The sequence below is a fragment of the Cannabis sativa genome, chromosome 1 (assembly GCF_029168945.1).
Source record: "Cannabis sativa cultivar Pink pepper isolate KNU-18-1 chromosome 1, ASM2916894v1, whole genome shotgun sequence".
Lineage (NCBI taxonomy): Eukaryota > Viridiplantae > Streptophyta > Magnoliopsida > Rosales > Cannabaceae > Cannabis > Cannabis sativa.
Genome location: NC_083601.1, coordinates 45,982,097 through 45,995,869, shown reverse-complemented (window position 1 = coordinate 45,995,869; position 13,773 = coordinate 45,982,097). Strand labels below are relative to the sequence as shown.

The 13,773-nt window shown below is 24.7% G+C and overlaps 1 protein-coding gene across 1 annotated transcript; it reads right to left on the bottom strand.

Annotated features, from left to right (window-relative positions):
• Positions 1–7,050: 7,050 nt before the first annotated feature.
• LOC115705334 (auxin-induced protein IAA6) lies at positions 7,051–9,714 on the bottom strand. Its single transcript, XM_030632647.2, has 3 exons — positions 9,169–9,714; positions 8,631–8,724; positions 7,051–7,441 (listed from the first exon to the last, which is right to left on the bottom strand). The coding sequence occupies exons 1-3, from the start codon at positions 9,590–9,592 to the stop codon at positions 7,318–7,320; spliced, it is 642 nt and encodes a 213-aa protein (XP_030488507.2). The 5' UTR covers positions 9,593–9,714; the 3' UTR covers positions 7,051–7,317.
• Positions 9,715–13,773: the final 4,059 nt, after the last annotated feature.

The window sequence follows — 13,773 nt, the reverse complement described above, 5'->3', positions numbered from 1 at the left end:
ACACTATATATATTATATATAAAAAATGTAGAAGAAGATGATTACAACACATGTAATATAATATATGTATATATATAACAAGAGAATAATATATATAAACACTCACTCACAACCTTGAGTGTAGATTAGTGAGGATCACCATGACTTGAACAAGGTATTACACCTTTGTCCAAAAGCTTATTTCCTCCTATCTCTAAGCACTAAGGGAACTCTCTAGGAAATAGCTTTAGGAATTATCAAGCCTTTTAGGGTTTTCTAGCAAAGTGCTTTCTTGATAGAAAACTTTTTCTCCAAAATGAGCACCTTAGACCTCTTTATATAGTGTTTAGGATATCATCACCATTTGAAATTCAAACTCATAACCCCATAGATGTTATGGACTCAAATGTAACTCCTACACACACCATAACTCCTATAGCATTAAGAATTTCAAATTAAGAGGTGTAACATCTTTTTACACTCTTAATGTTGGTGATGATGGTGGAGGTTACTCATAGTAACAAGTAACTCCCAAATGTTACAAAAGATGACAACTAATATACATTGTCATATGTTACATATTATTAGTTTATTACACATATTTAATCTATATATTATATTATTATAAATAATATAACATAATTTATACATGTACATGCATGTAGTACTAGTACTACTTATATCAATAAACCTAAACAATATTAACAAATCATGATATATAATCTACAATTGAAAATTAATTATCAAAAGACAATTATTAGTTTAGTTAGTATATATATATATACACATTTTTGAAACTTGAGAAATTAATTAATAAGCTAGAATCATAGTTATATCCATGGGGAACAAGTGTAAATTAGATTCTTTGTACGTTAAGGAAGTGATGAATTAAATATTAATAATATTAATTAATGGATCATTATAAGTTAATGATGATATGGACAAATGGAATATATATATATAAAATACATGTATCCCACTGAGAATACATATATGATCAGAACGTGGGGCTTGTTCTTTTGAGTTCCTCAGTTTGCCTATAATATAATAATTTTTTAATACAATTATTAATGAGTCTTCTTTTTTTGAGCCTTAAATAAATATTATATTATTTTTGTTCAATGAAAGAAGGTATTAATTTGACCTTCCGGATTCAGTTAACAAATACTAATTATTTCTCTAATATATATTGGATTATACGTTATTATTATATATAAATCATCAACATAAATTTATATATATATATATGTTTACATAATTTAATTATGTCACTCATAATACATCACATATCTTAATTTCTTTATAAGGTAGTACATTATGATCAGTCATATATATATATTTACTGATCTTTTTATCAGGATTTCTGGTTCAAGTTTCTTAATTTATCGGACTCCATACATTTTATTTATATTATATAAATTATCTTTTGTAGAGTCGAGATCATTATAATATCGATCTCTATTCTATGTTGGCCAAAAAATCATCAATTAAAATCATCATGAATTAATGAGTCATTTTAATTAGCTTAGATGGAAGAAATTCCACTTATATACTTATTTTATATATTTATAGAGTTTTTTTTTTCAATGTAATAATTATGTTTGGAAGTTGAATTTTGGTGGAAATAAATAAATAAATAATATGCTTCAGCTTATGAGATGGGCGACTCAGTGTAAGTTGTGTCGGTTCAAAAAACAAGTAGTCTTCTCTGCTAGCTGTGATTTTGGCAGCTTTGTATATGATTTGCAAGACGGTATATATATATATATAACATGTTTTTTGGGAGCAAAAAGCCCCTAAGAAGAGATACATCATTGTTAAAACTGTTAAATATAATTAATACGTACGTAGAATTATAATAAGTAAATACATTCCTTTGAAAACTATATATAATAAAGCTGTAGATATATATATTTGTTGATTGGTTTTGTGGTCTTCAAATCATGTATTGATGCTGGTTTTTGGCTTTGCCATGTACATTTTTTTTGTTGTGCTTGTAGGGGTGCTTTCCCTAAGTTTTGTATTGTTTGTTCTTAATTTGGTATTAATCAGATTACTTACTTACTTAATTACTTACTACTAATAATAATAATAATAATAATAATAATAATAATAATAATAATAATAATATATGTTTTTTACCATATACCGATCAACATGAGATTTTTTTTTTATTTCTTATATTTTATTTTCTCGCCAGAATCAAACTTCTGTCAATAGAAATGAATTGTTGTTAATCGAACAAAACATAAGATTAAAATTAACATTATGAAATCCCTCCACTTATATATTTGTAAATATAGGGATTATTTTAGAAACTAATAAAGTTATTGAGTTAATTGGGATGTCAAGCGTTAATTAATCTAGCTATATTATATACATTTTCTCATACGAAAGTGTAATTATAATATTGATCTTTGATCGATTTCTTGATTTTGTAATTAGTTTTATTGTCATTCTTGAGACTAATGATTTGTGATCTATACTTCTATTCTATATATACAGTAGAACCTCTATTCAAGAATTCTATTCAAGAATAACCTCTAATTTGTTATAAAAAAATGAAGTCCCAATTTGGGCCAGTTATAAATAAGAATAACTTCTATATTGTAATTAGTTATACATTTTTTAAGTCCCTATTAATAAAATATACCTCTATGTAAGAATAATTAGATCTTAAATAAATATATACATATATTTTATAAATTTACTTATGTAAAATTAATAATTTTATTTCAAATTATAGTACATGTATAAATATTATATGTATGCGAAAATAATTTTAATATAATATAGTATTAAGAATTGTTTATTGGTATTTTTTTTACATTGATATTTTTTGATATTTTGATTTTTTTTTCAAGTGTAACTCTATTTAGTTATAACCTCTTAATTAGAATATTATTTTTTTGGTCCCAAGTGTATTCTTGAATAGAGATTCTACTGTATATTGGTTCAAATAAGTTCAATTAATGTTTAATCTTCATAATAAAAATTAGTATTATATATAGATTTCGATCTAGCTATTCGGTAATATATAATTCAAAACGGAATTAGCTAGGGTTTAACAAGTAGCAACAATTAGATTTTTTTAATTAAAAGAGAACAATGATTTTGTAAATAATTTAATTTGCTTATTCAAAAGAGAACAATTATATTTGTAGTGAATACCTAAAAAATCAATTCAATACAAATATATCTAGAATAAATATGTACGAATAATTTTTGGGGACTTTTTACAACATAAAATGTTTAGAGAGCAAGATTTGAATGTGGTAATAGTTGAGAGTGAAATTTTTTAATTTATTCATATATATGTGCATAAGCATCATTTTAATTTATTTTATTTATATTTACTGCAAGAGAGCGTTTTGGTATTTAAATAAGTTATATTTTTATATTTTATACGTTGTAGTTATAATATAGTCATATCATTCATTTTTTGACAATTCTAAATAATTTCAATTAGTTGTACTCATACAATATACAAATACGCACAACTTTTGACTTATATTTTCCACACAGTAAATTATTTAAAATTTATTACCTACATTTCTCGGTATACTAAAACTAAAAAACTTTAGAAAAGAATTTCCATATAAATATATATATTAATTGTAGGTGGTTTGATATGGGGTGGATGGACAATAAGAATTGTAGTGTGTTCCTTTGCCTTCGTATACATTCAAAGATAACACCACTGTTTATGGTCCAGTGGTGACCAGATTCCAGTAGTCATCTCTATCATATAAATCTTTATATATATATTTATATATAAGTACTGATGATCGATCGATCGAGCTGTAATATTCATAATAACAAGATGGGATGGGTTATGTTATGGCATGGAGGGTAGGACATGATGGGGCCACATTCATTATTTTCATTCTCACTTACACTTAATTATCATATATTCCTATACTATATCATTACATATATATATACCATATATATAATATGTTGCCATATATATATATTCCTAATAGTTAAACACTGCCTTTATCGTTTATCTTTTATCTTTTACAAACATTATTTCAATGTTTACACTTATTTCACAAATAATATATATATAGCGCGCTAGTGGTGGAGTAATTATATTTGATCCAAATCTTCTATTTTAATTTTCAATGTTTTATTCTATGTTCATTAACAATTCAGAAATAATGAATAAAAAATAAATTATTATTTTTGAAGTAAATATGATTATTGTTATTTTTTTTAAACATTACAATTTAAATTTAAACTCACAACACATATTTATTTTATTTTATTTAAATATAGATATATATAATGTAAAATATTTTTTTTAACATTGCAATTCAAAATTTAAAATTGCACATATCTTAAAATATTTTTCTATTATCATTTTTTTAATCCACATATCTAAAATAATCTTTCTATTATTATTCTTTTATTATTAAAATTGAAAAATTATTTATATCTTTTTAAAGAATCACTATTGTAATACCGTTAAATATATATAACACTTACTAAAAAAAATATATATTTTAATTAATATTTTTTTAAAATATAGAAAAAGTGTGTTGTTTCTAAAAAAAAGTAAAAAATATTATAAAATTAAAACTATTACGTGGTTAAACTAAAATTATAATTAACAATTAAATTAAATATTACTATATTTTTCTCTATAAATAATACTTAAATTAAATATTTTTAATAAAAAAAGCATTTTTATTGAATAACTTAAAAAAAAAAAAACTAATTATACAAACTAAAATTCTACATTACTAAAATAAAAATTAAAAATATAACTAATTAATTAGTATATATGTATTGCACATAATATTAAAAAAAATTAATTATAAAAAATTAATTATCTTATGTCAATTATTAAAATTACAATTTTGTATCTATTTAATATCTTCTTATAATTCATTATCTGAAGATTATTAATTTAGTTATTACTCTTATTGCATAATATTTCTGTTTAAGTCTTTCATCAATCTATATCAGCAAATAAGGTTAGGTAACAATAGAAAATTAATTTTGAGAGTGTCATACTATTTTAAATTATGGAAATCACACATTTTATGAGATAATATGTGCAAAAAAGATTCATATCTTTTATAAAAAAAATAAGATAAAAAAGTATGCAAAAAAAAAAATATAGGGTGACTAATTATCAAAGTGGTCACTTACCTTATACTATTTTTCTCATATTTTGTTTAATTTTTTTTTATTCATTCTTTCTCCTAAAATAACCATTTTGAAAGAAAGAAAAAAAGTTATATTTTTGCAAACTTTTGCTATATAAAACATAATATATTTCTTATTAATCAACAGAATTTTGCAATCCCATTTCTGTTAATTTATAATAGATTATAATATATATAACCAATAAGCTTTGTATTCAAATTGAAGTAGAGATAGATTGACAAGTTGTTACAAAGCTTTTGAACAAAAAAAAGTCTTGTATGACGATTTATGGCTCTGTTTTTAAGTGATATTTATTTGACTTGTATAGGAATCTTAATGTTTCTAAGATTTTATTTCCCAACTTTATGTAAAAAAAATTAGTAGTGGGGTTACCAAATTTAGATTTATTTTGGCCATTGCCTAATAATAATTTTCTTTGTTTCAAAAAAAAACCATAAAATTTTATAAAATAAGTAAAAAAAAAAATTACAAAAGAAGAGGATAGATTAAGACTATGCCCAGCGAAAGCATGTATGGACTATGGGCAAAGTACTTTTTGCACATATTTTGTTTTGTCTTTTTTACTATAATTATATATTAGACTTACATTAATATTTATATCGTAATTAGGCTTCTCAATTTAATTTTATTTATTTAATAAATATAAATGTTGCAATAATTGATAAATTAATGAATATAAAATTAATTTATATATTTAATATTTTTGTTTTCTTTTCTTTGACAAAAGTTGTAATGTATAATTGACAAATCTTCTAAAATAATTGTTTGAAGTAGTAGAAACAAGCTCTCTAGTCTCTACCATAACTACAACTTGCAGTAATCATTAAATAATTAATCGTTTAACAAAAATACAAGAAAAATATTGTTGATCACTGAAATTATAGTATGACAATCTAAAATAATTAAACTCAAAGAGGATAAAATTTGAGTTGAACTATGAAGAGCATCAATAACGCTTTTACAATCCGATTCAATCACAATTTGAGAGTATTCTTGTTGTTTGATCCAACTTAGTGCTTTCTTCAATCCAATCGCCTCGGCCAACACCAGTTGAACACGACAAGGTATAGTTTCAAAGAATGATAGAGGACAGTACCATAATAGTTACGAGCAAACCATCCAATCCTATAAAAGTTAGGTCTAAAAATGACAGATGTATATACATATTAACTTTAATCGTATATAACACTCGAAACTGATCAATACTCTACACTAACACTAGCAAGAAGCTAATGTGTTTGCTAAATTTCTATGTGCATCCTATTCCATATAAAATAAGACAACGTTGCAGCCACCATACCATATTAGCAACAGAACTTTTACTTTGTCACATATTTCAAGTTCGTTAAAGAGACCAACAAATCATAACAATTTAACATACACTTTCAACTTAGAAAAACTCAACATGCCATGCCTTTGCTATATAAGCAATCAACAAATATGTGAAGAATTAATTAATTCCGCCATGACTTTGAGACATTAAAATTAAACAAAATATTATTCTTTTAATATAATATAACTATAGCTCATAATTAATTAATATATGGTATAATGCGTTACATTATTAATGCATATTATTTATTTTGAATGGTATTAATGCATATTATTGAACATCTCCAATAAATATTTATTCGTATATATATAATTAACTATTGATTCAGGAAATTCTAATATATCTTTGGAAATTTAAAGAATTTATATAGTTATATATATAAGAGAGACATTGATCAGAAATTAAAAATATAAATCAAACAACATTCCTTGTTTGAAAAAAAAAAAATTAAACACCCATGATCACAACATTTGGGTGAAAAAAAATAAAATAAATTGTCTTCCATATATCTAATTTTTGGTATTAATTAAACAATATATATTAGTAATTAAAGACAACACTTTCACATTAATTTGTAATTAACTAATATAATCGATGATCATGCATCATGATGAAAGGAGATTATAATATATAAACCGTACGTCTTCTTAAGAAATAAAAGAAACATTATATATATATAATTAATTAATAGTTATAATGAAAAATATTGTAGTGTCTGAACGATTGAGGAATGGACGGACGTGATTGAATTTGAGGGAAACCAGTAGATGAGATCTGATGATCATGACCGTTGATCTCTCTATATATTAATAATTATTACAGCTTAATTATTTGGTCTCATTTTTTAAGCTTCCCTTGAGAAGGAAACTCTTATTATTAGGCTCCAGACCAAATCCCATGGCATCAGATTTCTTCATGATCCTCAGTCTCTTACAGGACTCAACAAACATCCTGAAAAAATTAATACATAAATAAAATAAATTAATATTAATTAATTATACCCAAAATAATTATTTTGTAAATTATCTATAATATGATCAATATTAAGCAAAGTATATTTTTAAAAAGAAAAGCAATAATTTGGTTTTGTATGCCTACCGACACTAGTATGGTACGAATTTTCTCATGTCTGGGGTATAATATATATAATAAGTGGTCCAACAACATATATAAAACCGAAAGAATTAAAAAGATTTATGTTGATTAAGAAATTAAATTATTAACTAGGAAAATTAAGAATAATAATGATTAATAGTATTGAACTAGGGAGCAGAATTTATTAGACTAATTTGTAATTAGTCTGACTAATTTGTAATTAGTCTTGTTGACCTAATATTAATTAATGTTAAGATGCCACGTTTTACACAATTAGTAAGTGGTTATGATTGTTGTGTTTAACTTTATGATCTTTTTATGTCTATTTGTCAAGTCTTAGTGAACACGCCTCAAGAATGTTTGACTCAGTTGGGTCCGTTGACCAGGGTCAATGGCCAGCTTGCTCAATAAATGAATTTGAATATATATTTTCTCTCTACACACAATTAATGATCTCAATATTTTGCTCTAATTAAATTGACCTAAAGCACAAATAATGTACAGTTACTATATATATGTGCAAAAAAATTAGAGTTTTTTCATATTTACATCTCATTATAAAAGAAAAACTACTATTTTTAGTAACAATTTTTTAGTCATAATATAATTTTTTCAGAATTAAAACGTAACTTAAATATAACGTATTGTGACTAAAAATACATTTAATCACAACAAATTATAATTTTTGTAATTAATACTTTTAGCCACAGACTTTTTAGTCACAACATAAAAATAATAATTTATAATTAGTACTTACAATTTTTTTATTTTTAGTTATCAGTTTTGTTGTGACTAAAAATAAAAAAAAATTATAAAGTCTATAGCAACTAATAGAGCAAGTTAAATCACAATCCAAATTTACATAACATACTATATAACCACCACCAAAACTACCTAAATTATTATAAAAATAAAAATAAAATACTATATGGCTAACTCCCCTAAAATTAAACAGTTTAATTTTGAGGTGTTATGGCATTGGTAGTGGTGTTGAAAGATATAAAGAATAATAAAGAAGAGGTTGGTGGAATGGAAAGAGACTTACTCCCAGGGAACATCTCCCACTAGCATCCAGTCTCCATCTTTGTCTTCATAAATTGGCACAAATTCACAGCTCTCTCCATCCTTCAACCCCTCTCCTGCTCAATTAATCAATTATTTAATTTCCAATATAAATTTTTTTAATTAATTTTCTTAAAAATGATTGATGAAACTATATAGCTAGAATTGTGTTAAATTCTTCAAGGAAATTCCTTACATATAATATATTTATATATAATTAAACAGAATAATATATTATATATTAGACAATTAATTAATTAATTTCTTCCGTTCAAACGCATATATGCAATTAATAGACATATCATTTGCTATATATATAAATTATTAATTAATTATTAAACTAAAATTAGTGTCTAACACCTGAAATTTACTATATATACATACATCTCGTATGAAATTTAACATGTTCATACATAATTAATGTTTATATATATCCATGATCGACTACTTAATAACAATTAATTAAGATATATATATTAAAGAAAATTATTAATAGATTAATATTAGTAATTAATAATTACCTATGCCAAAACAGCCAAAGAGATTTTCCAAGGCAAGGGCAAGATGAGAATAACCACCCTTGTTATGCATGGTACTCAAATCTAATTTACGAAGAAAAGGAGCACCATCCATGCTCACTTTCACGTTCACTACACAATTATTATTATTCTTCTTCCTATAAGAACACACTGGAGGCCACCCCACAACACCACCACTCACTTGATGATCTTCTTCCACTTTCATCATCATCATCATCATCTTCTTCTTCTTGTTCTTTTCCTCATCACCATCTCTTATCTTCTTCTCCTCTAATTCTGATCCTCCTCCTCCTTCGCCCACCATCTCCGAAAACACCCTCTTATTCGACCCCGCCCTCATCGCTCCCGGGAGACCTAGTCTCAACTCAGTTATTTCAAGCCCTAGACCTTGATCTTCTTCTCCCATATTGTTGATCACAAATAATATAGATAGTTTTGTTATATTAAGTTCCTTTTTTTCAATTTTGTGTGTGTTGAGAACTTGAGAGATGAGTAATAATAATAATAGTAATATGAATGAAATTGAGAAAAAGGGTTTGTAGTTAGAGTCATATATATTGGAGAATAGAGAGAGAGAGAGAGAGAGAGAGAGAGAGAGAGAGAGAGGACAAAGTGTGAGCAATTACAGGTCAAATATGGTTTAGTGGTCGGTCACATGAGAGGCAAATGTAGGGACTATTTGCCCCAAAAATCAAAAATAAAATAAAAAACACTAATAAAGGCCGGCACCATAAGTTGGATATGGGGACAGATCCTAAGGCTGTGTTCTATTTCTGATTGGGTCAGATTTTATCTACACCCTCCGATTAACTGACTAATATTAATGGTACATGCCATGTGATTTTGCCTTATTGTGGGGGATACATTTATTTATATGTTATATATGTATACATACATATATTCAAATTATATATATAGTAATAACGTTGCTGGCCAGGGCTTATCTTAGTGTACCCTTGCCAACACGGTAGTCTAGTATGTGATGCGCATATATATATATATATAGATATATATATATAATTTGTGTGTATGAATGAACTATATACACATGTATGAATATATATGTAACACTATATATGTACTTTCACTATTTATCGTGGGGTACGTGGGTGGGGAGGCATTATATATGATGGATCTCTCTGTTTCCCATATATAATTTTATATCTTGATCATGATTGCTTGTTATAATTATTATATATAATTATACATTATTTATATAAATCATATATATTTTCTCATTTATATAATTTTATATTGTGAAATGCATTGCTGATCATAGGAAACCAATTGTATAGGGAATAAACCCTTCTAATTAATATTCTAGAGTTAAAATTAATTTTTTTTCTGGATTCAGTGAAATACTCGTTAATTCTAATAATAATAATAATAATAATAATAATAATAATAATAATAATAATAATAATAATAATAATAGTAATGGACCCCACGAAAGCCCCTTCATATACATTGCGATCGAATCAACAAAATGTACTTATATAAATTCTAAAACCTTGATCAGTGCACCCATCGATCGATATCGTATTCTGTTTTTGGGGGCCAGATATATATTAATTTATTATATATTTATAACGTAGTTACATGTATATATTCCACGTAAAATAGATGACTATAAATACCTAAGCCAAGCCAGCTTGATAATATAAGATTATGTACATATAATAATATTTTTTCTCATCATCAATTAGTAACTATTAATTGTTAACTATATATATCGGTATAATTAAAAAAAAACGGAAAAGTATACGATGATGTCATAATTAATCACGATTATATTATATTGACAATGATAATATATAATGGTTAGGAAATATTAGCATAGCCATGTAGGTTTGTCACAAACAATATAAATGAAAGATGATACGTACATGCATGATTAATTAACTATTGATATATAGTACATTAATTAATTCGTATATATATAACTATATATTTTTTGTTATAATTTTTTCTAGAGAATCGTAAGTAATTGCTCAACTATATATATGGATTATTATCTCTTCTATTATTCTTGCATGCATATCTTTTTTTGGAAGTATGAGACAGAGCTCGTGGTTGTGCAAATGTCCTTTTAAATGTGTTTCATATTATTTTGCATATAGTGAAAACGATAGATGAGATTAATTATTAATAATTAGATATATAGTACGAACGTCACTATAAATCAAACCATATAAATTTCACAAATCTGGAAATCAACCCATCTCACCATGATATATATCCTAATTAATTGAATTTTTCATTTTGTACGTACATTCCCATGTTTGAAAATATTGATATAAACATTTATTGTTTTTCCTAATGTAGTCTTAATTATTATTCTTGTCCTCATGATCCTCCATGTTTTAATATTTTGGTTAGTACGAACAAAATAAAGAAAAAGTAGCATATAGAATAAAAAATTAATTTGGGAAAAATAAATAATAAGTAAAATAAATATACTTTCCTCTCGCATGAGTCCTTTTGCATTATCCATACATAATATAGAGAATTTTAATTTAATTTTAGTTATATATATTTATTAAAAATAAAATAAAGTGTAGACATTAATATAGGCCAAGTTGGTAGGTTAATTAAATTATTTGTAATGTGTTTGGGGGCTACACAACGCGCAAGTTGGGGTGATGCTGTTTTTAAAGAGTTTGGACATACATTTTCAGAGCTCAACTAAGGGACCCAAATCAATTGTCATGACTTTTGGTCTCTCACTTCATTTTTATTTTATTTTTGGGGGAATGGATTTATAAAAATATATATACATAAAGTGTGTTTTAAGGGACTACCCTATTTGTGGAAAAATCAACATTTAAAATTATATATAGTACTACTCATTGAAAATATTTCGTGATTTGAAATAACACGAATCAAAAATCATGAAGTGTATTTCCTTGTTCCTTAGTAATAATTCAATTTTGATACTTAAAGTATTGATATAATTAGGTGGTACACTACTAGTAATGCACAATATTTACATGTTGCATGCTTTGCCAATAGTGAGCAATTTGTTATATATTTAATTACACTAATAATAATATAATATTTATAAACGCTACATTGGTGTTTCAATTATTAACATTTTTTTTTAATTGTACATTATTATAGGCGACAAGATAAATATTGTGACGCCTCTATAAAAATTTATAATTATTATCACGATGATATATTTATGGGGTCTTTAACAGTAATGAAGTTCTAAATCAATGAAAAACAAATTTAATTTTAAGTAATATAAAGCAAATAAACAATAATTGATCAAAACCTTACACGTCTTAATTTTTGGTTTAATTATTTTGAGATGAATTAATAATAATTAATCAAATATATACAATTGAAACTGATACGGATATAATCAGTATTTATAATTTGAATATATATATGTTTATGATGAACTACAATTATTTGATATCATGTGTCAAAATTCTACAACATAAATCAAAGTAGACACTATATATATATATATATATCACCGAATTATGGATAATTAAAAAATAAACTTTATTCGTTAATAAATTAAGTGTTGAAGAACCTCAAATAATTAAACTGGCTATAATTAAGATCAATTAATTATAGATGGCAATCAAGAAATGTTTACAACAATATCTAAAGGAACTTTAATATTTATTTCAGTCACCTGTTCTTATAACAGCTCCCTGTTTTAGTGAATAAAACATATACCTAATTAATAATATCAAATATAATTAATTAATATTAATAATCAAAATATCTAGTCTCTCTCGATTTCCATTTATATGCATTAATCATACTATATGCTTTATCTTCTTTCCAAACTAATATAGTGATCAGTTTCAAACTCGTAACATTATTAATTAATTAATTAATTAATGTTAATGTTAAAAAAATGGTATATGTTTGACCAAATAAGGGTACACAATGATAAAACTGACCTTTTACTTAGTCGCCACATGAATATATGCTTTCATATATATAGTCCCATGTGCTTAAGCATCTTATTATACTATTAATTATTAATTAAGTTGATATGATTACATTATATGTATGTATATATATAGTATTGTTATTTTATTTTTAGTATATAAAACCAAAAATAATGAAAGAGACTTAATATATATAATGGGTATGTTTATATATTGTAAAAAGATTGATATGTGTATATTGTTGAACTTAAAACGTATCATAATTAAGACAGCATCTTATGGTTAGGTTTCTATAACTATATATGCTTGTAATTTCTGCACATGTCTATATCTTATTATTATAATATTATTATTAATTTTTTATGGACTTTTTCTTTTTTGAGAGGGGTTTATTAAGCAGTAAGTAAAAAGATTAATTAAATCTCCTCAGAAAAAGATAAATTAAATAATATATAATAGTAGATATTATTATTTCTATACGTACGGGGCCCAATAAAAAGTTAAAAACATTATGTATTATTTTTATAATATAATGTGTTAAAAACTAATAAATAAAGTAGTTTTGAATTTTGAAAGTATATATGTGTGTGGGAATTAAAGGAATATGGATATATAAGAAGAGACATTAGATCATGGGAAGCCAAAAGGGAAATGTCATTGCATTTCAAGTTTC